Source organism: Actinia tenebrosa, unplaced genomic scaffold (assembly GCF_029948245.1).
Source record: "Actinia tenebrosa isolate PJP-AT-01 unplaced genomic scaffold, QUT_ActTen_1.0 PGA_scaffold13__45_contigs__length_12533684, whole genome shotgun sequence".
In the NCBI taxonomy this organism is placed as follows: domain Eukaryota; kingdom Metazoa; phylum Cnidaria; class Anthozoa; order Actiniaria; family Actiniidae; genus Actinia; species Actinia tenebrosa.
In genome coordinates, this window is record NW_028292573.1 from 12,410,349 (window position 1) to 12,435,945 (window position 25,597).

The 25,597-nt window shown below is 38.5% G+C and overlaps 3 protein-coding genes and 1 long non-coding RNA gene across 7 annotated transcripts; 1 reads left to right on the top strand and 3 right to left on the bottom strand.

Moving 5' to 3' along the window:
* Positions 1 to 1,620: 1,620 nt before the first annotated feature.
* Positions 1,621 to 2,062, bottom strand: LOC148911873 (uncharacterized). The gene is made up of 2 exons (XR_016119599.1): positions 1,925 to 2,062; positions 1,621 to 1,846 (listed from the first exon to the last, which is right to left on the bottom strand). It is a non-coding gene; the product is annotated as an uncharacterized LOC148911873 (long non-coding RNA).
* A 1,086-nt stretch (positions 2,063 to 3,148) lies between these two features.
* Positions 3,149 to 6,296, bottom strand: LOC116293880 (uncharacterized). 2 transcript variants are annotated; one of them, XM_089028983.1, is made up of 2 exons: positions 6,188 to 6,296; positions 3,149 to 5,592 (listed from the first exon to the last, which is right to left on the bottom strand). In XM_089028983.1, the coding sequence occupies exons 1-2, from the start codon at positions 6,229 to 6,231 to the stop codon at positions 4,125 to 4,127; spliced, it is 1,512 nt and encodes a 503-aa protein (XP_088885109.1). In that variant the 5' UTR covers positions 6,232 to 6,296; the 3' UTR covers positions 3,149 to 4,124. The 2 variants fall into 2 exon arrangements, with proteins under 2 accessions (XP_088885109.1, XP_088885110.1); XM_089028984.1 differs by lacking the exon at positions 6,188 to 6,296 and adding an exon at positions 6,015 to 6,035.
* LOC116293881 (uncharacterized) lies at positions 6,182 to 8,786 on the bottom strand. The gene is made up of 5 exons (XM_089028988.1): positions 8,628 to 8,786; positions 8,114 to 8,266; positions 7,222 to 7,596; positions 6,743 to 6,892; positions 6,182 to 6,343 (listed from the first exon to the last, which is right to left on the bottom strand). The coding sequence occupies exons 1-5, from the start codon at positions 8,668 to 8,670 to the stop codon at positions 6,183 to 6,185; spliced, it is 882 nt and encodes a 293-aa protein (XP_088885114.1). The 5' UTR covers positions 8,671 to 8,786; the 3' UTR covers position 6,182.
* Positions 8,787 to 12,550: 3,764 nt separating this feature from the next.
* On the top strand, positions 12,551 to 25,585 carry LOC116295400 (stimulated by retinoic acid gene 6 protein-like). Of its 3 annotated transcripts, none has more exons than XM_089028980.1 (20): positions 12,551 to 12,778; positions 13,896 to 13,977; positions 15,078 to 15,163; positions 15,948 to 16,111; positions 16,559 to 16,679; positions 17,114 to 17,180; positions 17,677 to 17,823; positions 18,038 to 18,123; positions 18,337 to 18,395; positions 19,769 to 19,830; positions 20,339 to 20,486; positions 20,921 to 20,996; positions 21,075 to 21,138; positions 22,240 to 22,288; positions 22,564 to 22,669; positions 23,132 to 23,239; positions 23,908 to 24,072; positions 24,187 to 24,306; positions 24,625 to 24,675; positions 25,496 to 25,585. In XM_089028980.1, the coding sequence occupies exons 1-18, from the start codon at positions 12,747 to 12,749 to the stop codon at positions 24,284 to 24,286; spliced, it is 1,722 nt and encodes a 573-aa protein (XP_088885106.1). In that variant the 5' UTR covers positions 12,551 to 12,746; the 3' UTR covers positions 24,287 to 24,306; positions 24,625 to 24,675; positions 25,496 to 25,585. The 3 variants fall into 3 exon arrangements, with proteins under 3 accessions (XP_088885106.1, XP_088885105.1, XP_088885107.1); XM_089028979.1 differs by having other exon boundaries at positions 24,622 to 24,675; positions 25,496 to 25,582; XM_089028981.1 differs by lacking the exons at positions 23,132 to 23,239; positions 23,908 to 24,072; positions 24,187 to 24,306; positions 24,625 to 24,675; positions 25,496 to 25,585 and having other exon boundaries at positions 22,240 to 22,386; positions 22,564 to 22,662.
* Positions 25,586 to 25,597: the final 12 nt, after the last annotated feature.

The window sequence follows — 25,597 nt, forward strand, 5'->3', positions numbered from 1 at the left end:
TGCAAAGCATAATATATATATCTTTAAATTTTGGTTATTTCTTAATAGATACAACTTCAGATACATGTTTTTTTCGCCCCTTATGGCCAAACAAAGACGACTGGGGAAATTCCTCAGGAGGGATGTTTAAAGATATTGGTAGATATTTTAGGTGGATGCAAAAAGCATGCAAATATGTTAACTTCATAACTCCATTAAGGACCAGATATGCGACATGCAAATCTTGATCGTATGTCCACTTATGGGACTGTTGTGCGCAAGATTGCAAAAAGTAATATCTAGGTATGTTACGCATAAAAGCACTAATCGTGTTTTAAAACGTTCGCAATCTTAACAGAGTGATGTTCTGTGCTAAAGAAATGCGATTATATTTTTGCGTTCGGTTTGCCAGTTTTGTTGAAGGAAAAGCTGCTCTGTGACATCACCAGGAAAGCTCTATCTCTAACAACGAGGAAAGCAACAGTTACACCATCTATTAGTCTGCCTCGCATCCGTTTTTAGTGTCGCGTTGCGTGACGACCGACACTAAAAACGGATGCGAGGGAGACTAACCATCTATCCGCGAATTAAAATTATCGTTTTTAAAGGTTAAAAAATATTGTGACTACTTTTAGTGGTAACCCACTCTTATTGAGCCGTCCATTGTAAGGTTGTTTTTTTTCCATGAAATCCTTTACAGTTAAAAAAAAAGTTGTATAACATAATAAATGGTAGAGCTGGAGGACTGAATAGGTAACTGCTCGTTTATTAAGGATATATATGACCAAATCTGAGAAGGGGAGGCCAAAAGGAGAGGAGGCTAGGAGAGAGGAGGAGAGGAAAGGAAGAGAGGCAGGCAATGTTGCTGTTAGATCGTTTTCTACACCAGCAACATTGAGTGCAACAAATTGAGTCGTGCGACAGCTTTGTTTACGTGTCTTAAGTCGGACGGAATTGGGTGGGGTCATGCTCGAATGCTGACCACACCTTCCTTGTCGATGTGACTTTCAGCTAACAATGACTAAGTAATAAGGTAAGTTATCTTAAAAATAGCCTAGTTATTAACAGTGAACATAACTATAATAATAATTAAGTGATGTTTAACCTTTCCTTCTTAACAGTGGTTCCTAGCTGATCCGGATATATTTTGGACATAGGCCCACAGGGAGCCCGGCTTTGGGATTTGTACATGAATAAATGAATCAATAAAGTGCTTTGGGTTTCCTGTGTTGAGATTTGAAACAAGGCACTGATACGTTGAATTTCCGGTAATCGTACTACCAGTAACTTGATAGCAGATTAACGTAACACATCAGTGTAACGCACGCCCTAGTAAATGGTAAGAAAGAGAGAAGGGCTGAAACTAATTTGAGTACTTATTTTGAAACCGCCGTTAAAATAATTCGCCAGGGTTTATTACCAGCAAATACAGCACCAAACGACCACATGACAAATAAACTTAGCGACAGCATGTCTTATTTATAGGAAATATTAATCTGTGACACACAAAACAATGATATTTGTAAGCCATACTTTAAATGTATGTGGACCAGTGGTTGATGGGACCAGTTAGCTCTACAACCGTGACCTCTCTGGTAAATATCCGCTTTCAAACAATAGACTTTGACAGATTCATGACAGTTTCATTGAAATGCAGCATTCTATTTTTATTGTCCTTTATATTATACATAGGTTCGCTTTCCGCCTCGCTCTAAACGAACTTTCTGGCGTACCACAGAGGGGAAATGTCCTTTTTCTTTATCATGAACTCCATTTTCTTTCCCCAGAACTTTGCAGAACATTTCATTTAACCCTTGGTAGTGGAACCTGGGATTCCGCTCCAGATACAGAAAAGTTTTTCAAAAGCCTGAAGAAAAAACATGAGATTTTAGATCCTGACGACGAAATTAACAGTCAAGTGTTTTGAAAAATATACCTTACTCACCATAACATAAAGTATTGTGCTCCTTGAATATTTGATTTGTTTTCATTTGATTCCAGATTCTGATTGCCAGCACTCGTCATGTTGACATTCAGACTGCGTTCCTCTAAAGCTCATTAGCACTGGTCCCATCAACCGCTGGTGCACATGTAACGATAAACTTGCCTTGTTTCAGCCCTTCTCTCTTTCTTACCATTTACTAGGGCGTGCGTTACACTAATACGTTAAATTTGAATTATAAGCTGCTTTCGAATTACTTACATTAATCTGCTATCAAGTTACCAAATCTCAATACAGGAAACCCAAAGTACTTTATTGACTTATTTATCATTGGCGTCTTGTTTCAAATCTCAACACAGGAAACCCAAAGCACTTTATTGATTTATTTATTCATGTACAGATTCCAAAGCCGGGCTCCCTGTGGCCAAGCTCTACTTTATTTTACTTATTGGAATAACTAGGTAACTAATAACGACGCCAACTAGGTACCAGACCTCGCAATCCCGTCCAAATTGATGGGGCGTGGCAAAACTGCGTACTTCAGGGCGTTATATCTCCGAGAATATTTAGTCAATCGAAAAAAAATTTTTTGTTTATTCATCTCCAGCACACAGAAAATCAAAATTGATCATAATCCTATAAAGGTTATAGGCACTTTAAAACAAGGGGAATTCTAATATTTGTAGCGGTAGATCATAAGGACAAATCATACCCTTTGGTGGTGGGAAACAAATGAAGGAGTAGTTGGTCTTTTAAAACAAGGAGAATTCTAATAGTTGTGTATACGTAGCGGTACATCATGAGGACAAATCATACCTTTTGGGGGGAGGGGTGGGAATGGAAGTACGAAAATGTGTTTAATAACGCTGGACGTCATGTTGCCATTGTGATGTTAATTCGTCGATTATTTGAACAATTGGTTTTCTCACTTAGTACTTTATTATCGATTATCTAATTCAGTAATACATAGTCTGGTTGCCAATTTGAATAAGTATCAGCCAAAGAAAAAAATGAGACATCATTCTGAATGAGTAGGACGTATTAGCTTGCGATCAAATTCTAGAAGAAAATAACATACTTCGATCATTCTTTTTCAGTTTCATGTTTTGTGGAACCTATTCTACGAAAGTGTTATACATAATGTTGCCAATACTGTTCCGTGCTTGTAATAACGTCTCGGTGGTTTGCGAGCAGTTGTTGAACACAAAATAAAGATTTATCACAGTACTTGGTACCTTAACTCAAATTTATTGTCCAAGCTGTTCATCTTGACCCGGTTGTACGAAGATTGGATAGCGCTATCCGGCGGATAAACATTATCCAGTGGATAAATTTATTAGATAACAGCATCGTCTTATCCACTGGATAAGGATTTATCCATTGGATATCGCTATATCTACCCTTATAACCGGGCTCAGGCCAGGAGAGACCTCGAACATAACTATATAAGATGCAGCTAGGACACAATGTCAACTAGCTAAAAGCGATCACAAGGTTCTTCTGTATACCGTGTTTTCTGAGAGTTTTTGCTGTTGGTGTTGATATTGTTCGTTTTGATGTTGTTATTTATAAGGTTGTTACTGCTGCTTTTTTTTGTTGATGATGTTGCTGTTGTTGTTGCTACTGTTGGTGCTGCTGCTTTTTTTTTGTTGATGATGTTGCTGTTGTTGTTGCTACTGTTGGTGCTGCTGCTATTGTAGTAGCTGTTGATATTGCTGCTAGTTAATTGTGTTGCTGCTTTTGTTGCTACTTTACGTTTCCGTTTTCATGGGACCAACCGTTATATGGTCTCAAATGTTTTTGTAATCCCCAACAAAAAAACTTATTATACATATGCACCTTCACTTCTTGTGCTTCTTATCAACCTGGGCGTATACTGCGTTGATCTCCTTATCATTATTCAACAAGTCCACCATGGCATACATCATGGTATCTCCTTTTGTTTGTTTGTAAGGAGTTGGCACACTTGGCGTATCTTGGCTTTTCCTGGACGCACTCATTATTGTATCAATGCTTGGATGACGAGGTTTTCCCGCATTACCATTATTGTTTGCTTTGATTTCGCAAACACGAGGCTTGTCTTCCGTTATACAAACGATGCCATCTTGTTCAAGACCTTCATTCGTAGCTTTGTTTTGAAAATATATGATGTCGGTGCATGCATACATGTTGTTGTAGAAAGACGGTCCACTATTTATGTCAATCAAGTGTTGAGTACGTTGGTTGCATACAGGCTGTTGCAAGAAAGGGCTGCAGTTGTATTATCATCCTTGCATTTTTTCTGTTGGCCATGTTTAGTTGCTTTGGCAAGGGCTTTGTTTTGTTGGGAATTAAGGTCAGTGGTTGCATACAAACTGTTACAGGAATCTGGTTCAATTGCAGCATCCTTCTTGCATTGTTGCTCTTGTCCATGTTTAGTTGCTTTGGCAAGGGCTTTGTTTTGTTGGGAATTAAGGTCAGTGGTTGCATACAAACTGTTACAGGAATCTGGTTCAATTGCAGCATCCTTCTTGCATTGTTGCTCTTGTCCATGTTTAGTTGCTTTGGCAAGGGCTTTGTTTTGTTGGGAATTAAGGTCAGTGGTTGCATACAAACTGTTACAGGAATCTGGTTCAATTGCAGCATCCTTCTTGCATTGTTGCTCTTGTCCATGTTTAGTTGCTTTGGCAAGGTCTTTGTTGTGTTTGAAATTAAGGTCAGTTGTTGCATACAGGCTGTTGCAAGAAACTGGTTCAATTGCAGCATCCTTCTTGCATTGTTGCTCTTGTCCATGTTTAGATGCCTTGGCAAGGGCTTTGTTTTGTTGGGAATTAAGGTCAGTTGTTGCATACAAACTGTTACAGGAATCTGGTTCAATTGCAGCATCCTTCTTGCATTGTTGCTCTTGTCCATGTTTAGATGCCTTGGCAAGGTCTTTGTTGTGTTTGAAATTAAGGTCAGTTGTTGCATACAGGCTGTTGCAAGAAACTGGTTCAGTTGCAGCATTCTTCTTGCATTGTTGCTCTTGTCCATGTTTAGATGCCTTGGCAAGGTCTTTGTTGTGTTTGAAATTAAGGTCAGTTGTTACATGCAGGCTGTTGCAAGAAACTGGTTCAGTTGCAGCATTCTTCTTGAATTGTTGCTCTTGTCCATGTTTAGATGCCTTGGCAAGGTCTTTGTTTTGTTTGGAATAATGGTCAGTTGTTACATACAGGCTGCTGCAAGAAGCTGGTTCCTCCATAGCATCCTTCTTGCATTGTTGCTGTTCAGAAGAAGGCCCAACAACAGCCTCTTCCGAGTGCTGATGCACTTTGTCATATTTAGATGCAACACCTTGGAATGGCTTGGAATTAACTTCAACACTTGCATAGAAGTTGGCATCTGAAGTAAGTGCAGAATCAACTGGATTCAAGTATAGGTTTTCATCATCATAATATATGGAGGTCAACTTAGCAGATGGTGGTATTGCATCATGCACTTCAGAGTAGGTCGATAGATCCGTATCATATAGTATATCATGTGTCATGTTATGAGTGGATGGTTTTGGGTAGTCTATGTCATCGACTGGTGCAGCATACTGCACAGCATCTAGGCCCACTATCTGTACATCCTCTGAGTTTGCGTTGCTGATGTTTCTTTGTTCTTGTTCACATAATCTTGTATTAAAGGCTTCAATTCTTTTTGATGGATTTCTTTAGAGGAAATTATAGCAAATTATAATTAAAGTCGACTTTTTACCGCACTTGGAATTACCAAATCCTTGGTATAATTTTTCTCCTTGATATCACAGAACTCTCTTATGATTAAGTTATAGTTTGGAACTTAAAATCTACGCACGCGGTCGCCGTTCAACTCCTTGATAGTCATCAAGGAGTTGAACGATGCGCAACTAATCGGGAAGGATAGTTTTTTTTAATAATTTGAAACTATATGGGGGCACAGATAGTCTAAGGCGTTACCAGTTTACACCTTCTCCTTTCTCTTTCTGATTTCCTGGAACTATCGCTGGTGTAAGGAGAAATTAAAAGTCGCGGACGATGCTAATAACTTCTGCGAGCAATGGCGACTAGTTGCCGAACTATCAAGCTCATATTTTAAACAACATCTTGCTTACCTAGATGATTTAATCTGTCTTTGTTTTGTCCTAAAATAAGAAAATTTTATTGTTTCGTTTTATTGAGGGTGAAAAAAAACCATTTTAAATACAAATTTGCGAGCTTGCATAGCGACTATTATTCTATGCAATCGACTCAACGACGACTAGCCTTGAATGGTTTGTAAACTAACCTGATTTCTTTCTGAACCAGCAAAATACTGCGACAAACATACATATGAAAACAGCCAGTGAAACAGCGAGTGCAATCACCACGAGCATGATGCAAAATGACTGTTCTTTCCTGACAGTCTTAGTTGTACTGGAAATAGTTGAAGTTTGTGAAATATCTTGATCACGAGTAAAGGAAAAAGTCATTGTTATTAGTTATTTATAGTTATTTAACATTATCATTAGGTCTATTTTACTCCAAATTTTACACCGACATTTTGCATTATATGATTAATGTACTGTCATAACCATCTAGTAAACCACAGTCCTTCCTTGCACATATGAGTTTATTAAGACTTTTACGCGCAGGAATGGACGATATGTGGGACTAATACTTTTGGTTTTTGGTGTCCCCTGGTGAAACAAACTAAAAAGAACCTGTCTTTAACACCAGGATCACCCTTATCTTCATGTCAACTGCCTCAACCTATGCTTTACTAAACAGTTTAGAAAAGACGGGGTAACCAAAGTGAACTAAAAGTTATTAGCTAGCTGTCGATATTAACTGTTCTACTTACATGCGGTTATAGAAGTCGTCGGTTGCACCACGTTTTCACTTGATGTTGGCCCGACATATGAATTGAGTCTCTTTGTTTTATCATCGTTCATATCGTAGCATCGTATTACATCTGTTTTTCTCACAATCTTTTCCTGAAGCTCCGATGTTACTAAAAGATATATCAAATATATAGTTTCTGTGGATTACTGTTTTATATTGTGTGATAGGGGTTGCTATAAGAACAACCCCGCCTTCTATAGTAATTACCATCTATAGTGATGATTAATATCACGAGGTCAGTAGTGTTGCTCTAGGCAGTGTTTTGAGACCGTTTTAACCGTCTTAATCGTTGTAAAAAGTAAGTAAAACTCGATTCTAGACCTACTTTTCGCAACAATTAAGGCAATAATTAAATATGGATTTTTCTTGCTTCAAGAAACATTGCCTAAACTAACGCCCAAAGCAGCGCATTACTGAAAAAGCGCCGAATGTACTTACATTTTTTGTATTCACATATGAACAGGTATATACTTCGGCATTCAACGTCATCAAATAATCCCCGTCCTTTATAGTGTTTTACCATTTTAACACAATCTCCATATCCTTTGGGTTCGCCTGGTACCCATTTACCGGTATCAGTAATGATAATGCTAGATCCACTAATCCACTGCCAGTAATAAGTTCCTGATATTCTCTTCAAACCAATAAACCACTCGTTTTTTCCTACATCTAGACTTTGTATCGTCTTGTTGATAAACTGGTATTCCTCTTCTGTTTCCATGGATACCAAGGTTCCGCCATTATCTTGACAAATCTTATTGCTATCTTCCCAACCCATTGTAATATGGTGGAATGAATAGCACGTACGTTGAGCTTAAAACACAAATAAACAGTGTGTTTATCATTATCTAGGGACAAAACAATTGGTTAAAACCGAATCGAAATTTCAATGTTAAAAAACTGATGATTCGAGAGATTGTAGAATTTGATTAACTATCAGTACTATTTACTGAATCATTAGTTTTAGTCATTGTTTAATTCCAGTGCAGCGCCTGACCCAGAAAATAAGTGTAGTCGTGTATCGCTTGTTCGATTTTGAGAATTTTTCATTTTTGTCGACCATAGACTTTTGATTGATTGCACACCAACGGCGTTAAATCGTCAATAAATTCCTTTTTTCCAGATCAGTTTTACCCATAGACGTACTTTTGATTGTTTCAACACCAACAGCCGGCGTTAAATCTTTAATACATTCAATAGCTTTAGCGTTCCTCTTTTTATATTATTTCTTGACTTGTTCTGAAATATTTTTAATGAACGTTAACATATATTGACAAGCAAGGAGGCTTTTCCAATAACAAAGTAATCTCAGGTGTCAAAATACACTTACCACTTGTACTTATGGTCAGCCACAACATCCCCAAGACCAGTAAGACAACAAAGAAGATGACATCCACTAAAACAACCGCCATGCTTGTTCCAGGTTTATGGGAAGACAGAACCGAACAGGTTTGCAACTTAGCGGAAACTAAGCCTTCGCAATCTGCAAGTGATTTGATTGGATGAAATAATTTTTTTCTGCTATTTGATTGGTTAAATGTGACGGAAAGCTCCTTGAAGGACTTTGTATACTCAAAGGTCTGTTTCATGAGCATGTCAATTGTATGTACACGTCACACGCGCGTGCTGCAGCAAGGCGCTGACAAGAAAACGTGAATGTATATAGTTTCCCTTTTCTCTTAATCTTTCGCTTTTCAGTAAAATTATTTTTTTTGTCCATTTAGTTTAAAACAAACATAGTTTTTGATTGAACGTGTACGTGTTTGAACAGTTGAAAAGGAATCAAAACAAACGTAAGATAGGCAAATCAAATAGGTTTTGAGAAAAATATGGTCTCTGACTACCTACACGGTACGATATGCCGTATAACATTGAAATGGCTTTCATTGTCTTTCAGTCTTCATCCAATCATAACACGTAGTCAGGGCAATGGTAAGATACAGTCCGGCTATAGAACAGTTAAGAATTTGTCGTTTTCATCTCTCAGCTATATAAAGAGCGATAGCTCAATATAAAGAACTTGATATTCAAATTATAAGAAAAATATCGCTGAAGCATCTTTTATGCAGAATATAGATATATATTTTATATTTATAGTTTTCATTCAAATGCATCTGTTTCAGTAAATAATTCAGTATGGAATTGTGATTCAGTTTATAGTCCTACTATATATAATTAGTGGGTTTGAAAAATCGTCCTTGTTCTTAGAAAGGGCAGCACACAATTTGCTAAAACAAACCTGTGTTCTTCATTCCATGAAAGAAACTAAGGGTGATTTACCACGTAGGGGACTTAGTATTCTTTTGTAAATTATCTGCTTGGGCAAATCTCCAAATAAATAAATGAAAGGGAGAAAGAAAGCTTGTATCTTAGCAATTTCAAAAGCAATGCCTTCCCTTGGCGCAGCTGGCTGAGTCTAATGAATCTAATGAATACCGAAAACGGAGTCCACTTGGGCATATCATATTATTCAGTCTATAAGTCTTTAATTTTCGAGTATCAAGTATTGTTATACAAATTACGTTCACGTTTTTGTTTTCATCTTATTTCAATAACGGTACTCCATGTCAAGATCCCCCTTAACAGTTCGTATCTTCTATCGAAAGTTAAACCGTCATGTGTCAAGCTGCGTGCGATATCGATATTTTAGTTTCGAATCATCTTTACATTTTTCGTTTTCTTATAGGATCCATGTCTTATTTAAATGTATTTTTCATCCTTTCTTTCGTATTTCTGTTTTGTCTTTTTGTTTTTTTTTTATCTAGAGGGTTTGCGCATCTCCAAAACAAAAATGAGAAAAAAACGAACTTAATTATTTTACACTGCGCGCGCACTCAAAATGGCCACTGTAGATCCAATCTTGTACCCAGAGCCTGCGTTTCTTCTGGCCTGCGGCGAGGAATGAGGGCTCTGGCATAATCCATTTCTTGAGACCAGGATTTCTTGGACTTCCGGTATAAGAGCGTATGCGTTCAAAGACTTGCCAAAAATTAAAAAAATATGTTCACGACTTCTAATTTTTATTTTGATGGTAAGTAAACACTGACTCAGACTCTGTTTTAAAGCATGATTTTCATTGCTTATAATTCATTTCCGGAAAATTGCGCATGCGCCACAAAATGGATTAAGCCAGAGCCCTCGTTCTTCGCCGCAGGCCAGAAGAAACGCGCAGGCTCTGGGTACGAGGTTGCTGTAGATCCCTTATATCTTAGATTGTTTTTTTTTTAATTAAAATTTTAGTTAGAGGTTTAGTTTAGAAGAGGGACGCTGTGACAGGTTGGCGGAAGTAAAGTTTTGACTTCCGATCAGTCTCCGATCAGCCTGTCTAAAATCCAAATAACCGGTTGTCGTCTTCCGTCGCCTTTTCGATCTCGCATTGACTTTTGAGTATTTTTGCACTAGTTATTCATATGCATGTTATTTTTATTTTAATGTAATCTTTTATTTTCATTTCTTTGGGCTTTTCTTTCGGTTAGCAAAGGCAAAAAGCAAGCGGGCCATGGCTTAACCATCTATAAAAAAGAACAGACTCGTACCCAGTCGTAACTAGTGTGCGCGCGATGGGTGTTCGCTTTCCTTTTCCTTCCTTCCCTTGATGAACCGCGAACTCAGTAAATCCTTCCCATCAAGCATAGCGTGAGATTAATAAAAGCAGAGAAGTGACTTGGTACGAATCTGAAAAAAGGACAAGATCGATCACGACAATGTCTCCTGATTTTAATGATTTAGTTGGTAGGCACCAATAAATGACTCTTGCGGCACCCCGCACCAGAGACCTATTGAAATGTTTGATACTGGGTGTCAGTATAGATTGTTCACATATCGTTGTTCAGCATACATGTAAACACACAGCATATTTATTTCTGCGATTTGATATTTAGCTTTGGGGATATTTGAGGACAAATTCCCGGCGCCTGACATTGACGTCTCCTGTCTCATTTGATTGCCGTAAGATAAGAACTCTGTTAACCTTCTTGCTGTTTACCCTTCCAACTCCATAGAGCAGATTTTGTATGAGTGTGAAAAGTCAAAACGTACGGCACGGTTAAGGTGCAGCGCGGAAAAGTAACGGAATTTCAAATATTTTTACGCACGGCTTTGATACGGTCACGGCAAGGCCCGGCCCGTACAGTAAGTTTTTCATAGTCATACGAAAACTGCTCTAGCATGCAAGTGGTTACATATAAAGCTATGATCACGAAGAGAATCTTTCGTATTCTGTGTTGAGGAAGGACACTAACACGCTTGACATGCAGCAACACTCGTCTAATCATCATCTCGTTTTCAATATCAATCCTATATTCAGCGTAACAATTCGTCTAAAACTACTGCATGTATATCAGAAGTTACCTGAACGCTTACCTGATTTAGCGGCATCCATTTGAAACTGATTTAGGAGTATCTTTTACATACGAACTATCCCTTTACCTGATCTAGGGGTATCCATTACCTGATTTAGAAGTATCCCTTACCTTAACCAAGAGTATTCCTTAACCTGCTTTTGGAGTATCCCTCACCTGAACTAGGGAGTATCCCTTACTTGAACTAGAAGTATGATAATCCCTTAATCTGATTTAAGAGTCTCCCTTAACCTGATTTAGGAGTATCCCTTACCTGAACTAGGGGTATTTTTAACCTGATTTAGGATCATTACCAAGCTTACATAAAATATATTATATTCACATAAATAAATAATTTCAGCACAGAAGTGCCCATTTCGTGCTTTGCATCCAACTTGCAACAAAACCTTTACCATTATTTTTAAAAATAGTGGTACTATTAGAAAGTTTGCTCATGATTAGGAACCAGTGCCGGATTATTTAATGCCTGGAAATTTTCAATTTTTCAACGAAAACTAACGAAAACTAAAACGGGTTTTTATCGACTGAAAGTTAAGTTAAGAAGAAAAAAAGAAAAGACTACCAAAAACATTTATTATTAGGCATAATAGGTCACCCATCCATGTACTAACTTCGCCTTATCGGACTTGACCCAGCAGTGTCATGATAGAGAAGTCCAAGTTTTTTCCACTGGACCACGGTTACAGGTGAATCATCATAACAATAGCCGTGAAAACAATGCACTGAATAGACCAGACTTTTTAACATTAAATTTTCAACCGATTCCGTGCGTGGCAGAGATGCAAGGGATTAGCCGATATGGTCTGGGGGCCGGCTGGTCTCTCCCCTGAAGCTTCGGCTAGAACATTTTCTTGCGTAATTCGTACACCCAAGGGCAGAAGGATTTAATTGCCGTCAGGTCCGAAGTCCATACGCCGCCTCAGCTCTGCGGATGTCTCGGGGGTATGGCACAGTGGAATCGATTTTTTTAAAAATTTCTGTAGGTGATTTTATTATTATTTTACATATTATTATCAATTTGGCAATATCTTTTTACAAAGAATGACTACCCTATTCCTTTTGTTGATATTCAAATTTATAAGTTAAGTAAGCAACCTCGATCGGAAAAATCAAATGTATATTTCCCTGATAAAATGCCGGGGGTACAGCCCACTGACAATAGCTTTTACCATTGTTTACTCCACTATGACTTGGCTTTATTTGTAGCTTTACCACTGGTCCTGTATTAGCTTCCGTAAGTATTTAGATTTGTGTTCTTGTCTTTGGATTTTTGTTATCGTATTTGGATTTATGTTTGTGTGTTGCACCTCTAATCCACTGAGCTCCACTATCGTATAAGGGGACAGCCACTCTCGAAGAAAAAAAAACATAAACTTCCGGGTCTGGATTGGGCTTCCTGTGTTGTTTGTGAACTATCTGCTTGCTTCGGGACATCTTGCCTCGGCAGTTCAGGTCATTTCAGCATTTTCTCGATCAGTTTTTCATTTCAATACTCGTTTATGTGTATAAATGAGACATATTTCTTCCATGCAAGAATATCGTATTCCATAGAAAACTAGGCGTAGGTTCAATACTTTGTTCTTACACGAAGAAGCATTTGAAATGGATTCCAATACATCATCAAACAAGACCCCGTAAGTGAAGCTATAATACTTTATTTATTTCTGATACTTGTAGATCCACAATATTATGTTCCTTAGCATTATCACATCTATTTTGAACTGCATGTATATTTTTTAATTATTAATAATTCATTTCAAAAGAGGGTTGTGATCTTTCTGAACAAGTTTGTCAGACTAGATCTGCATTTGCTGGTCCTAATAAAAGGTCATCAAGATATAAAAGAATTGCGTGGAATCTTTTACCCTTGCTGGCTTTGAATGCCCGATTTATTACCTTATTGTTATGGTTTGTTTAAACACCTTTACCTATTGTTATAGGTGTTTCAGCTTGAGGCCTTTTAAAGGACGGACAGCTTTATCCTTTGGTCATGCATGTATATGTTTATTTAGCACTAATATGATTGAGTTGTTATGCGTATTATTAAGCTGCTCTCTTATTAAGCAGTACTTAAAGCTCGCTTTTTATAAGCTGAAATACCTATATATAGTTAATAGTAAAACAATGCTCATGATCAACGGAAAAATGGATATAATTTTTCATTTTATGATCAGTCATCGGATTTTATGAGTTTCAATAGCAAATATTAAAGTTACACTCAATTGCCTTCAAACTATTGCTGCATTTCGGTCATTTTCTATACATTTCATTGAATTGACCCAAATTGCCTCGACTTGAAATGATTGTTTTGTTTGAAGGCATTGAACTCTAATATCTGCTATTGCAGGGGCCATGATGTAATTTTTTTGGGGAGGGGGGGTGAACGAACATTAAAGGTGGCAGCATTTAGGGGGGTCCGTGAGAGGCCCCACTGGAATAGTTTTAAACTGAGACCCATTTAAAGTTTGATTTCTAGCATTTTGAGGGACATTTACAACGTATTAATCTATTGATATTTTAAATTGCAACTAAGTAATTCAAAATATGGTTTCAAAATTATTGAGGAGCTATAGCCTCCAGCAGCCACCCCCCCCCCCCCCCCACAGAGCTCTGTGGTCCCTGCATCGCTAGGTTTCAGTCAGCTGTTAAAAGTCTTTGAATCCCATTGTCTACTTAAAAATTATTTTGTTTGTACTTTTTTGCTGTTTTTGATTTAATTTGATTATCTTTTTGCTTTTTATTTGTTTATAGTGTTGATGAATCCATCGATTTACCGATTCGGAAATGCCTTTTTAGTAAAGATAGGTATGATCTTTACTGCCTCATTCCATCGGTAAGTTGTGATATTTTAATTGTAATAAGTTATTTATCATTATTATTTTAAACTTGAGTATAGGGTTTTGCACACTGTGATCCATTGGTCAAGGGATCAGTGATTATGAGACAATATTCACTTGGTTCGGAGAGGCAGTAAAATAATAAAAATAGAAATAATACTAAAATAAAAAATAAAAATAAAATGGGATTTAACAGTGGCATTTCTACAGAGTAGCTATTCATCCACTGTAATTCCAATTGAAATTTAGGAGTTGATTTTTGTAGAGGGAGGAAAACTGGAGAACCCGGAGAAAAACCCTTGAAGCACAGGAGAGAACCAACAAACAACTCTACTCACATATGACACCGAGCTTAGCGGGACTCGAACCCGGGTCGCATTGGTGAGAGGCGAGCGCTCTCACCGCTAGGCCACCCGTGCTTCCCTAAAATGTTTTTTTACCCTAAATTTTGTCATTTCTCTAATATCGAAGTCTAAAATTATGCTTAAACAATATGTGAACATATATACCTTGACTTTGTCTCAGTGAATATGCACTATATATAACCACTTAACCATCCAAGAATAATTGTTAATTAACCATAACTATAACATAATATTAATATACCATTATTATTGAATATTGTGAATCATGCATCCTGATTGGCTACATGGTGCAGAGGAGAAATTCTAGTGCATGTAACAAATTAGGTAAAAGGTTTGTACCTTTACTGAGCAATCTCCTGGGTTATCTGGCCACATAAGTGATATTGACAGATTATATATCCCATTCTCTTGAGTATTATTCTTTTTTTACCTGTGACACTTTGCTGGCTGGTTACCTTATGTATGACTAAAGCATAATATAACTAAAATTAAACTGCTGACATATAATAAATTCCATTCTCTTGAGTATTATTCCTCTTCTATCTGAAAGGTGAATTGGGTGGCTGCATGGCCACTATACGCTGGAGTTTTAAAAGTAAGATAAAGCATAATGTAACTAAAAATAAATCTAAAGAGGATTTTTATATACTGACTTATAAAACAATTTCATCCCTTTGAAATCACCCTAGATCAGCCATATATTGATGCAATTTACATTTTGTGTCCAACAGCTTACTATCATCACTATACTTGCATTCCTGAACAAGAGAGTCAGGATTAAACCTAAAATCTGTGATGGAAGACCTGGTTTAGTCTTGTAAGTAAATCTTATTAGGATATTTTGATGACAAGTTCAATTCAAAACTTCAATTCAAAACTTCAGTGAATTGCACCATGCACCATGCACCATGGCACCATGCAAAATAGAAAAGCACAGCATGGCACAGTGAAGCATATCAATGCACAGAATAGCACAATGAAGCAAAGCAAAGGGCAGAATAGTGCAATGAAACAAAGCAAAGCACAGAATGTTACCATGGAGTACAGCACAGCACACCATGACACCATGCAGTACAACAAGGCACAGCATGGCACCACAGCCCAGCAAAGCACAGTATAGCACCATGGAGCACAGCATGGCATGGCACCAATGCAACACAGCAAAGCACAGCATGGCACCATGGTGCCATGTAACACAGCATGGCATAGCACCATGCAACACAGCAAAGCACAGCATGACACCATGAGCACTGCCATGGCACCATAAATCACTCCATGCATCACAGCACAGCATAGCATAGCACCATGCAACCCAGCAAAGCACAGTATGGAACCTTGCAAATTTCACAGCATGGCACCATAGAGCGCAGCAAAAAACAGCACAGCACCACACTGCACAACACAGCAAAACACTGTGCAACACAGCATAGAATAGCCCAACACAGCACATCACAGAATAGCATGGGACAGCAGTCAGCACAGCACAGTAAATGTACACATCCCAGAATATCATGGCACTGCACGGCATGTCACGGCTTGACATGGTGAACTTTTAAGCACTCTTACAATATTCATATTAATATACTTTCTATGTTTTTCAGGCCTATCAACTTTCTTGGTGACAACACCAATAATCGTCTGAGCATTGCTGTAGCATTTGGTGTTATTGCTGGTAATTGTATTGACCTCTTCAGTGACATTGCTGGATTAGATATATCATCATTTTCAGTGGTCAAACTACATGGCATTGGATCATGGGAAAAAGGTACGGTGAAATGCTATTTGGTATGTCACTATGGGTTTGATAACTCTCTTGCTCCTGTAGTGGGTTGTAGTCTTTGCTTTAAACACTCACACTCACAGCACAGGCATGTTATCTTTTTCTTCATGAATGACTTCTATTTATAGAAATAAATAATTAATGAAAAACATATTGTACAACCATCCTTCCCCGTATGGGGCTCTTCCGTGAGGTTTGCTCCATACCCACTACCACTACATTTTTTATTTACAACATACAGCACTCAACTCACATGTCGGTGGAAATAGGAAAACCTGTGGCAAGGGAGAGGAAAACACATCAAACAAACTCAACGCACATATGATCCAGGCGGTGAGGGCTCGAGCCCAAACACAGCTGTGAGAGGCGAGCAGTAAACCACTACTACGCCACCCATGCCAATGTCAAGTCATTTGTTTGTTTTTGTTTCAGCTGTTAATTCAGTAGTATTAGTCCTGTTGTATGGATTGATCAACTTCCCCATCTTTGCCTGTCTGATGACTGACCATCTGTTGGTTGGTGCAGTGTTTGGGTTCTTGTATACTCTAATGAAGTAAGTATGGGTCCTGTTGTATGGATTGGTCAACTTTCCCATCTTTGCTTGTCTGATGACTGACCATCTGTTGGTTGGTGCAATGTTTGGGTTCTTGTATACTCTAATGAAGTAAGCATAGCGTATATCTGGACTACCTGGCTTCCATAGTTTAACTAAACGTCATGTTTATGCAAGCCCAAATCAACCCCTAGGCTGATCTAAGTCAGGGTGGGGCCAACTCTTAGAATCAAGGGACAGACTTAACAAACTTTACTGGTATCTGAGGCTGGCTCAAAAAAACAAATCCGAGACCCAGTGGGGATGAGTACACCACCGCTAAACCACCCTTGATTTTGAAAGCTTCTTAAACATGAATTACCAAAAAAAATTTTTTGAGTGATTCCTAAGACTTGTTTACTCAAATGTTTAACTAAATTTCATTTTTATTTTAGGTTCATTGCATTAATGACTCTTTTGTTGTCATGCCCCGGTCATTACACACAGGAAGTACAGGATGGCGTAAGATAATTCAATATAATTTATTATTATTATTATTATTATCATTATTATTATTATTATTTTTAAATTTGTGTTGATAGAAAATATAAGTTGTTCATATTCTTATGCATGTGCGTATAATGTTGAGTGTACAAGATCTAGAGTAAGGTTGTTATAAATTCGTAAAAATATAATGCTTTCCTTCTGAATATCAATAAAAAAAGCTTTTACCAGTAATTTTTAGACCCTCATAGATTATTCCAGTGAAGTTTCAGCCGTATTAAAGTTTGGAAGATTTTCGTACTAGTCTTTGGGCTTCCTTTGGCGGGGCGGGCTACAGGGTGGGGCTCCTTTGGCATAGAACCGTGGAAGGGATTGAGGACGAAAAAGCCTAAAGAGATAGAAAGATTCAGAAAGATTCAGAGGAGGCTAGTACTAGTCCACATTTCAGGGGTTTTTATTCTCTGGTTATCATTTACCAGTAGAATTGTTTATATGATTATTTTACTTAATCCAGGTTTTGAATAAAGGATACCAAGAGTCAGAGCTGTATGAAAGCATTCCGGGACTCTTGTGTCACATTTACCTGCTTGTGCGCTTTTTCCTTTTGTTATTCAACGAGTTAGCAAGAAAATGTTGGACTTCACATCACCCGGAGAATGAGGTAAGACTTGCGCCAATTTTTACAGCACACAAGTATAATGCTGCCAAATAGCTCATGTTGTTGCTGGAAGAGTCGCCATATTAAGTTTCATTGATGCTGAGCTTTTCTCTGTCTTTGCGGGCGTATTTCTGGGCATGACCCCTAGCGGTTAGTGGTAAACCTGATGCTTACGGTCTCCATCATTGTATAACTAGTATGTATAACATGATTCTAGGAATTAAGCGTTGTTGTCGCCAAAGATCACGACATGATCCACGTACGTCACTTGCTGGGCAACGTATTGGGGTCGAGTAATCAAAGGTGAACATTATTATTTTAAGCGCACCACGTAGATACATATCTTTTTCTATTTTATTTGATTATTTAGTCAACTATCTTAGCGTTTTCTGAGTGTCATTTATTTCTCCATCCCCAGCTCCCCCACCCCCGCCCCCTCTGGTGGACAGTGCTGGCCATGATATTGTATGTACGAGTATATATACTGATATAATTTTTCTATAATTTTTCTTGCAGGACTGAGACTCGAAATTGGTTCATCCGTCTAAGAGACAAAATCTATAAACCAAGACCAGGTATCAGTACAAAGCTCAGTTGAATGTGTGACTGATGTAATTACTGATTAATGTAGTAGTAACGTCAGGAGAGGACTGAAAAAATATTTTGTCCTCAATTCTCGACTTCCACATTCCCATAATACTTTGCGTCTTTGGGGGGTAACCAGAGGGTAAAAACCCACTTATTTTGCTGAAGGCAGATCAGACAATGTTGACAATACCTTGTTTGGTATCCAAAAATAAAATGAAGAAGTAAAAAAACAGAAAAAGATAGAAGCTTGAAGACGTTTAAGGAAAGATTTTAAACATTTTTTCGTATGTCAATACATTTTCTGTAAGACCAGAACTCTTGATGATCTGTACACGCAAAAATAACTTGGAATAAACTGATAATCAGTATTGTACAGATAAAAGCAGGTATAGTATAAATTCAATTAAGAAACCTTTCAATTTGGGACAGTTTTTTGATTGGTTACCCCCCCAAAACGCATTATGGGGAAGTGAAAGTCGAGAATATGGTTACGCTGATACCTTACAACTGATAAAGTCAAACAATAAAGTCTTATATGTCGTTGTTATACGTAGGTTCTAGGGCGTTTGCAAAGCCAAATGCAAATAATTGATCCGATATCTTAATAATAATGCATACGATATCTTAATCATCTTTATCAACTTGAGATGTTTGAGTGAATAATGCCGATGAGATGGAAAAAGAAAGAGAGAAATGTTGATGTATTGCGCTTAAAGGTGGTGTTATATTACACCAACTTGTAACGCCGATTTTTTGCCCAACACTGTTGCACGAAAAATCATTGCCGTGTAACATAGCGCTGAGGATGATATTTCGCGCGAATTTTCACTCTGCAACACGTTGCAATTTTTTGATCTGGCTTCAAAAACTTGCAACGCAAGATGACGAATTTTCAGCAAATCGATGTGTGTAACATGTCCATCGCCGATTTGACGCGCAACAAAATGGCGCCGACTGTAGGAGAAGTAAGTTTAAAGAGTACGTCAACTGCAACAATTGTCTAAACCTACTGAAACAGATAAGACAAAACTTTTGTAGTTGATAAAAAATGATAAAAGCAAGAAAAGAAGAAAAACGATAGCTGTGAGTGAGTTGGCAGCGTGTGGACTGGTACTAAAGTAAATGTTGCGCGAAAAGTTGTTCCCGTGTAACATGTCGAAAAAAATCGACACACTAAAGGCGCAATAGCGTTGCACGAAAAATCGGTGTTGCAAGTTGTTCCGTGTAACACCACCTTAACATAATGCTCACCTTTGATTGCTGGACCCTGATACGTTGCCTAGCAACTGACCTACGTGGATCATGTCTTGATCTTGGACGGTCTTAATAATGTTATTTTGATTTTTCCTTTGCCTCGCAGATTTCAAGTTTTCGACAGGAATGGTTTCCACATTCACTGTTATTGTAATATTCATTTACTATGTAAGTATGCGTTTATAGATGGACAACAAGCTGTATGAGTCACGCTCGTTTGTGCAAGCAAGATATCTATGTTCCTATTTAAGGGGGGAGGGAGGGAGGGGTAGTTTTTTTCACGTTTAAGGAATCAAAGGACAACGCCTTTATTATGTTATTACATGAAAAATAACTGAGTTTATCGCTAATTACCACCGGGGAAACTGTTGCAGGGGAAGCTGTTACTATGATCGTAGCATCAACAACTTTACCTACTTTGGAATTTAGCGTGTTAATTAGTTTTTCCGGGGGGAGAAAAATCGAATAACCCGGAGAAAAGCCCTCAAATCAAGTGATGCTCAGTCCAGAAATTTAACCCAAGACCCTAGAAGCGAAAGTACAACCTATACACCCCTTTGGTTCCAGAACAGAGGCAATTTCGCTCTGATGTCCTTCACTACTAAGTCTGGGCCTTAATCGTTGCTTTCGTTATCTCTCAGGTGGAGTAAGTCGTGTTCTTTATAATTTCCTTTAGTTGACTGTGTATTTGATATTACTCGGCGGAGAGTTAGAAGAATCAGTAAAGAATGCTCGAAAAGAGATGAAGGATCCAAAAGCTGACCACACGAGTTTAGATTATTATTTGAACAAATATTTTTTGCTGATTGCCGACATCTCGATTGGTAAGAAAGTAACTTATTTCCTATAGTTTAATTGTAAGGTGTTTTTAATCCTTATTGTGAGAAATTTGCGCTTAATGGTGTAGCTGCATTTATTTCAAAGTAAGAGAAAATTAACTTGCGCGCGCGCTCTTTCCGTTTATCATTTTGATAACCAAAAACGAAACGGAAAGAGCGCCTCGCGTAATTTGATGACGCAAAGGATTAGGGTAAGGCGAAATTTAAACTGCACCCGGTTACTAAAAATAGCCCAAACGGGAATTTATTACATGGCGCGCGTTATTAAGAAGTTTCCCTCTCTTATTTATGCTCTCTTGATTAAAGTATATAAAGGGAATAAAGAAGGAAGGAAGGAAAGAAAGGAAGAAACAAAGAAAGACAGAAAGGATAGATATTGTTGCCACTAAATCAAGTTCTATTCAACAATTTCTCCACAGCATCTACCTACTTTTCTGTCGTCTTCACGTCCATTTTCTCGGTCTTGATGATTCTTCATTTAATGAAATGCCACAGGTAAGTACCTATCGTAGAGAACCTACTTAGGAACACCGTATACATAGGACCAATCGTTTGTATCTTTAATTTTTATAGGAGCCATGTGCTGCTGTCTTACAGAATAAAAGACTTCCATGGCAACGGTCCATCCAGACTTGTGGTAAGATGATATGCTGATGAGCTACACGAGCACAAACTACTTAAAGTGCCATTGCTAATTTCCTGCTTCTCTTTTTAGCCTTTCTCCTGCTACTCCTCCTTCGTCTTCCTCTTCCTCCTGCTTCTCCTCGATCCTTCGTCTTCCTCTCCCTCCTGCTTCTCCTTCTTCGTCATCACTTTTCTTCTGCTTCTCCTTCTTCGTCTTCACTTTTCTTCTGCTACTCCCCCTTCGTCTTCCTCTTCCTCCTGCTTCTCCTCCTTCGTCTTCTTCTTCCTCCTGCTTCTCCTTCTTCGTCTTCACTTTTCTTCTGCTACTCCCCCTTCGTCTTCCTCTCCCTCCTGCTTCTCCTTCTTCGTCTTCACTTTTCTTCTGCTACTCCCCCTTCGTCTTCCTCTTCCTCCTGCTTCTCCTTCTTCGTCTTCACTTTTCTTCTGCTCCTCCTCCTTCGTCTTCCTCTCCCTCCTGCTTCTCCTCCTTCGTCTTCTTCTTCCTCCTGCTTCTCCTTCTTCGTCTTCACTTTTCTTCTGCTTCTCCTCCTTCGTCTTCTTCTTTTTCCTGCTTCTCCTTCTTCGTCTTCACTTTTCTTCTGCTTCTCCTCCTTCGTCTTCCTCTCCCTCCTGCTTTTCCTTCTTCGTCTTCACTTTTCTTCTGCTACTCCTCCTTCGTCTTCCTCTCCCTCCTGCTTCTCCTTCTTCGTCTTCACTTTTCTTCTGCTACTCCCCCTTCGTCTTCCTCTCCCTCCTGCTTCTCCTTCTTCGTCTTCACTTTTCTTCTGCTACTTCTCCTTCGTCTTCTTCTTTCTTCTGCTACTCCTTCTTCTTCTTCCTTCTTCCTGCTTTCACTCCTTTTCCTACTACTGATCCTTAATAATCATCCTTTCTTCTTTCCTCTTCTTTTCTTTCTTTTCCTTCTGTTTTCTTCTCCTTTTCCCTCCTCATTTCTCCTTGTTCCTCCTGTTTCCCTTCCGTTCTTTATCTTGTCCTTCCCCTATTCTCTATCATTTGAATTCCTCCTACCCCTACTTCCCTTCCTTCCTACTCCATACGTCTCCTATTTCCTCGCCTTCTCCGTTACATTGTTCTCGTATTTTCTTTTCGACAGGGCCGAAGTCTTAGTTACCCTGGCTATCAGATTGCTTATGTTGGTTGGGGTAAGTAGACTTGTGACTGGATGATTTACTTGAAGAAAATGGGAAGCCATTTCAAGGTTACGGCATACCTTACCTTGGATGTGCTGTATGTCTGTGCGGTATGTTTTCCACCAATACAAAAACCGCTCTTAACAAAAGAGACTTCTCGATCTCATGAGCTCAGTTTTAAATATCCCACTTGGCGTAATTTCTTGGGCTATTGGCGCGCGTTGCATTCGAGCTAATGATAAATTTGATAATGTCATTGACTTTGAAATTTATATCTTTCTCTTCAGGATACATCATCTTGGCCTTTATCATGTTCTTATTTTCATTTAGTATTGGTTTCATTATACAATATGTCAGTTGGTCGACCCTGGAGGGTTTCATCAAGTCAATTTTGTAAGTAGGTGATCGGGGAAGGAAGGAAGGAAGAGGTGAAGGGGAGAGGGGGGATGTGAGACGCAGGGAAAGGATTGGAAATGCCACTTAGCAGAGATAAGATGACTGAGGAAGGGAGAGGGAGAGAGGAAAGAAGAGACACAGGAAAAGGATTGGGAATATGACGCAACGCGAGCAGAGATAAGGCGATTGGGGAAGGGAAGGAGAGGAAGAGGGAGAGGGGAAAGGGGAGAGGCAGGGATAGGATTACGAATATCACGCAGCGCGAGCAGAGATGCGGATTGTTGCGGATGTCGCAAAGGGAGAGCAGAGAAGGGAAGACTGGAAAGGAGAGATGGCGTAGAATGTCAAGGGGCGAGGGAGGGCCGTAGAGGAGCATGGGAGGTGGATAGTTATTAAAAAGGAACTCACTTTTCAATTCCCTTCTCTTACTAATCTCAACACAATTCTGATTTTCTACAGACCCATCTTTGTGGTTTCCATTTGCGTCTGGATCTTCCAATACTTGTTGGGTTGGTTAGTGTTCAGGGATCGTTGCTTTCCCGACTTCACCATCAATATCAATAACCAGTAAGTTACCCTTTGATTATGTTATCAGAATATTAGATTTCTTTTTGAATATGTAGCGTACATCATTAATAGTTCTAAAAACATGCCTTGAACCTAGAGACGACCAGGCTTTGATATACATAGGGTATACAACTGCTGCTGACAACAAGCATGTGTGTCGACATGTGTGACGTGTGACACGTGTGACGTCACATGTTGTAACAGCGCTCTGTTCCTGCAGAATAAGTGAATGCGTGTTTTCATATCATTGACCAAGAGCATGACGCATTCAAATGTAAAATCATATTTTCTTTTTGCGCAGAACGTTGCTAAAGTGAATGTTGCATGGTTCTCCGTCTGTACACCGTTTCCTGGCAACATTTACGCAATTGTTAACATATGACTGACATACGATTTGAGTTTTTTGTGCAATAGTTCAGACATTGACGCTTTTTTCTCACATCAATATTATTAATAACTGTATTAAAACGTTTAGTCGTAATCATAATGATAATCATGATGATAATAGGGAGTTCTTATTAGCGCATTTCACAATTTTCTCAACAGTGCCTCACCTCATATAACCTCTGCGCATAAGGTCTTCTTGCTTTATTCTCAATGCGCTTTGCATTTACTTTAAGGGCTGCTTATTAAGGCACTATTAACTATTATTATTTTGTCTTTTTTAGCCGTCTCTACTGCGTGATGTCGTTCTTCTTTTTCTTCTTCAACATTTTGGTCGGATTTTTTTTCCTCGATATTCCGTCTCTTGAAGAGCATGTTTCTTGGGGTTATATTCTTGTCACGCATCGATCGAACCCCTCTGATGGTGGGATATCACAAATGGGACCAAGGTGAGACTGCGTTACTCATCATTGTGTCACGTATTTCACTGAATGGAAAGCCTAGTTTGCTATGTTAAAATACTTCTGTTGAATACTATTTAATCAACAATCGATTATCAATAGGTTACATGTCGTATATTGGTTTTCTCAACGTACTCAAGTCCTTCGGTCATCCTGTCATGTTGGTTTTCTGTCGACTACTCTTGGATCTGCGTCAAGCTGATTGCCACTTACTCGACGATGGTAAGTAACTTACACGATATGGATGTGTGCATGCACAAGTCGTTATCTTTTTCCTTTGAACCAAGTTTGAACTTAATGAGGTCGAAGATCGAAGAGACCGATGTGCCCGAAGCTTTGAAATCTCGAGTGAAGAAGACGCTTTGGTCTCACAACATTTGATTTGGATAATGCGAAATTCTGACTTCTTAGAAGTCAAATTCACTAAATGCAATAGCAAGGGATCCTGGAAGCATCGTACTATTGGTAGATTGTATTGTATTCATACAACGGTTTTGTTTTTTTGCTTGACGTCTTTTTTTTTTGCTTGTGTCCAAGAAGTATTTGTTGCGGATATGACGCGTGAACGAGTAGTGTCCTATGGATCTTCAGGTCAGTATTGTATAAATAAAGACCTAAAATCTTTCTCTGAATGATATCTTGTTTTGTGTCGTTTTTAAGAATAGTTTTTCGTATATATTTGTTAATGTTTCTTCGACTTGCACATGTCCAAATCGTGCAAAACAAACGTTTTCTCTTGTTTTTGTATTTTGTTTTCGTCTTCCCTTATGAAATTTACGAAGGCTTACGTGAGTTCTATTTCATGAAAAACGGAAGCAAGCAATCCACATTTCAAGAAGCCTTCCCAAGACTAGATAAAAAAAAATTAAAAAGAAAAAAATACTTTATTCAAGTGTCTAGTCGTTCTAGCGCTTTCGCACTAATTGGGGACACTTTTCGCTCACACGCACTACCACTACATTTAATATTCTATGCACACAACGCTCAACTCACATGTTTATTTTTACGGAGGGAGGAAACCGGAGAAAACCCTCGTAGCATAGGAGAGAACAATACATAAAACAAACTCAATTCACATGTGGCGACCGCAGGGCTCGAACCAGCGACCCGACCCGTTGGGCTCACAGCGGTAAAAGGCGACGCGTTAGCCGAGAACGCCACCCATGCTACCCACATAAACATTTAAAGTATGTACAGACAGGTCGTACATTTAAATACTAGATATAGAGTCAAAGCAATTTGGCCTAAATGGGAAAACAAATTCCCCATAGTTCTTATTGCTTTCTTTATGAATTTTTCGTTGTCTTGTTGCTGCTAAAGCGACTACTTTTGAGTGGAAAGAAGCCATAATAAGCCCATACAAATTTTCTACAAAAAACTTCACTTTATTTCTTTTCCTCATTTTCTACAGCAACACATGAGATTAAAAGATCGTTTACCTCTAAAACTGCATGCAATCGTTGGCTGGTGGCCTACACATTGCTCAAGAATCCTGATCTGCAACGTCTGAGAA

Coding starts and splice junctions, on each gene's coding strand:
- LOC116293880 (XM_089028983.1), bottom strand. CDS start 6,231: ATGTATGTTTGTCGCAGTATTTTGCTGGTTCAGAAAGAAATCAG. Junction 5,593..6,187: donor CTGGTTCAGAAAGAAATCAG/GTTAGTTTACAA, acceptor TTTCCTCTAAAG/AAATCCATCAAAAAGAATTG.
- LOC116293881 (XM_089028988.1), bottom strand. CDS start 8,670: ATGAAAGCCATTTCAATGTTATACGGCATATCGTACCGTGTAG. Junction 8,267..8,627: donor CGGCATATCGTACCGTGTAG/GTAGTCAGAGAC, acceptor AATCACTTGCAG/ATTGCGAAGGCTTAGTTTCC. Junction 6,893..7,221: donor CATATGTGAATACAAAAAAT/GTAAGTACATTC, acceptor TATATCTTTTAG/TAACATCGGAGCTTCAGGAA.
- LOC116295400 (XM_089028980.1), top strand. CDS start 12,747: ATGGATTCCAATACATCATCAAACAAGACCCC. Junction 15,164..15,947: donor GGAAGACCTGGTTTAGTCTT/GTAAGTAAATCT, acceptor TATGTTTTTCAG/GCCTATCAACTTTCTTGGTG. Junction 24,073..24,186: donor ATATCACAAATGGGACCAAG/GTGAGACTGCGT, acceptor GATTATCAATAG/GTTACATGTCGTATATTGGT.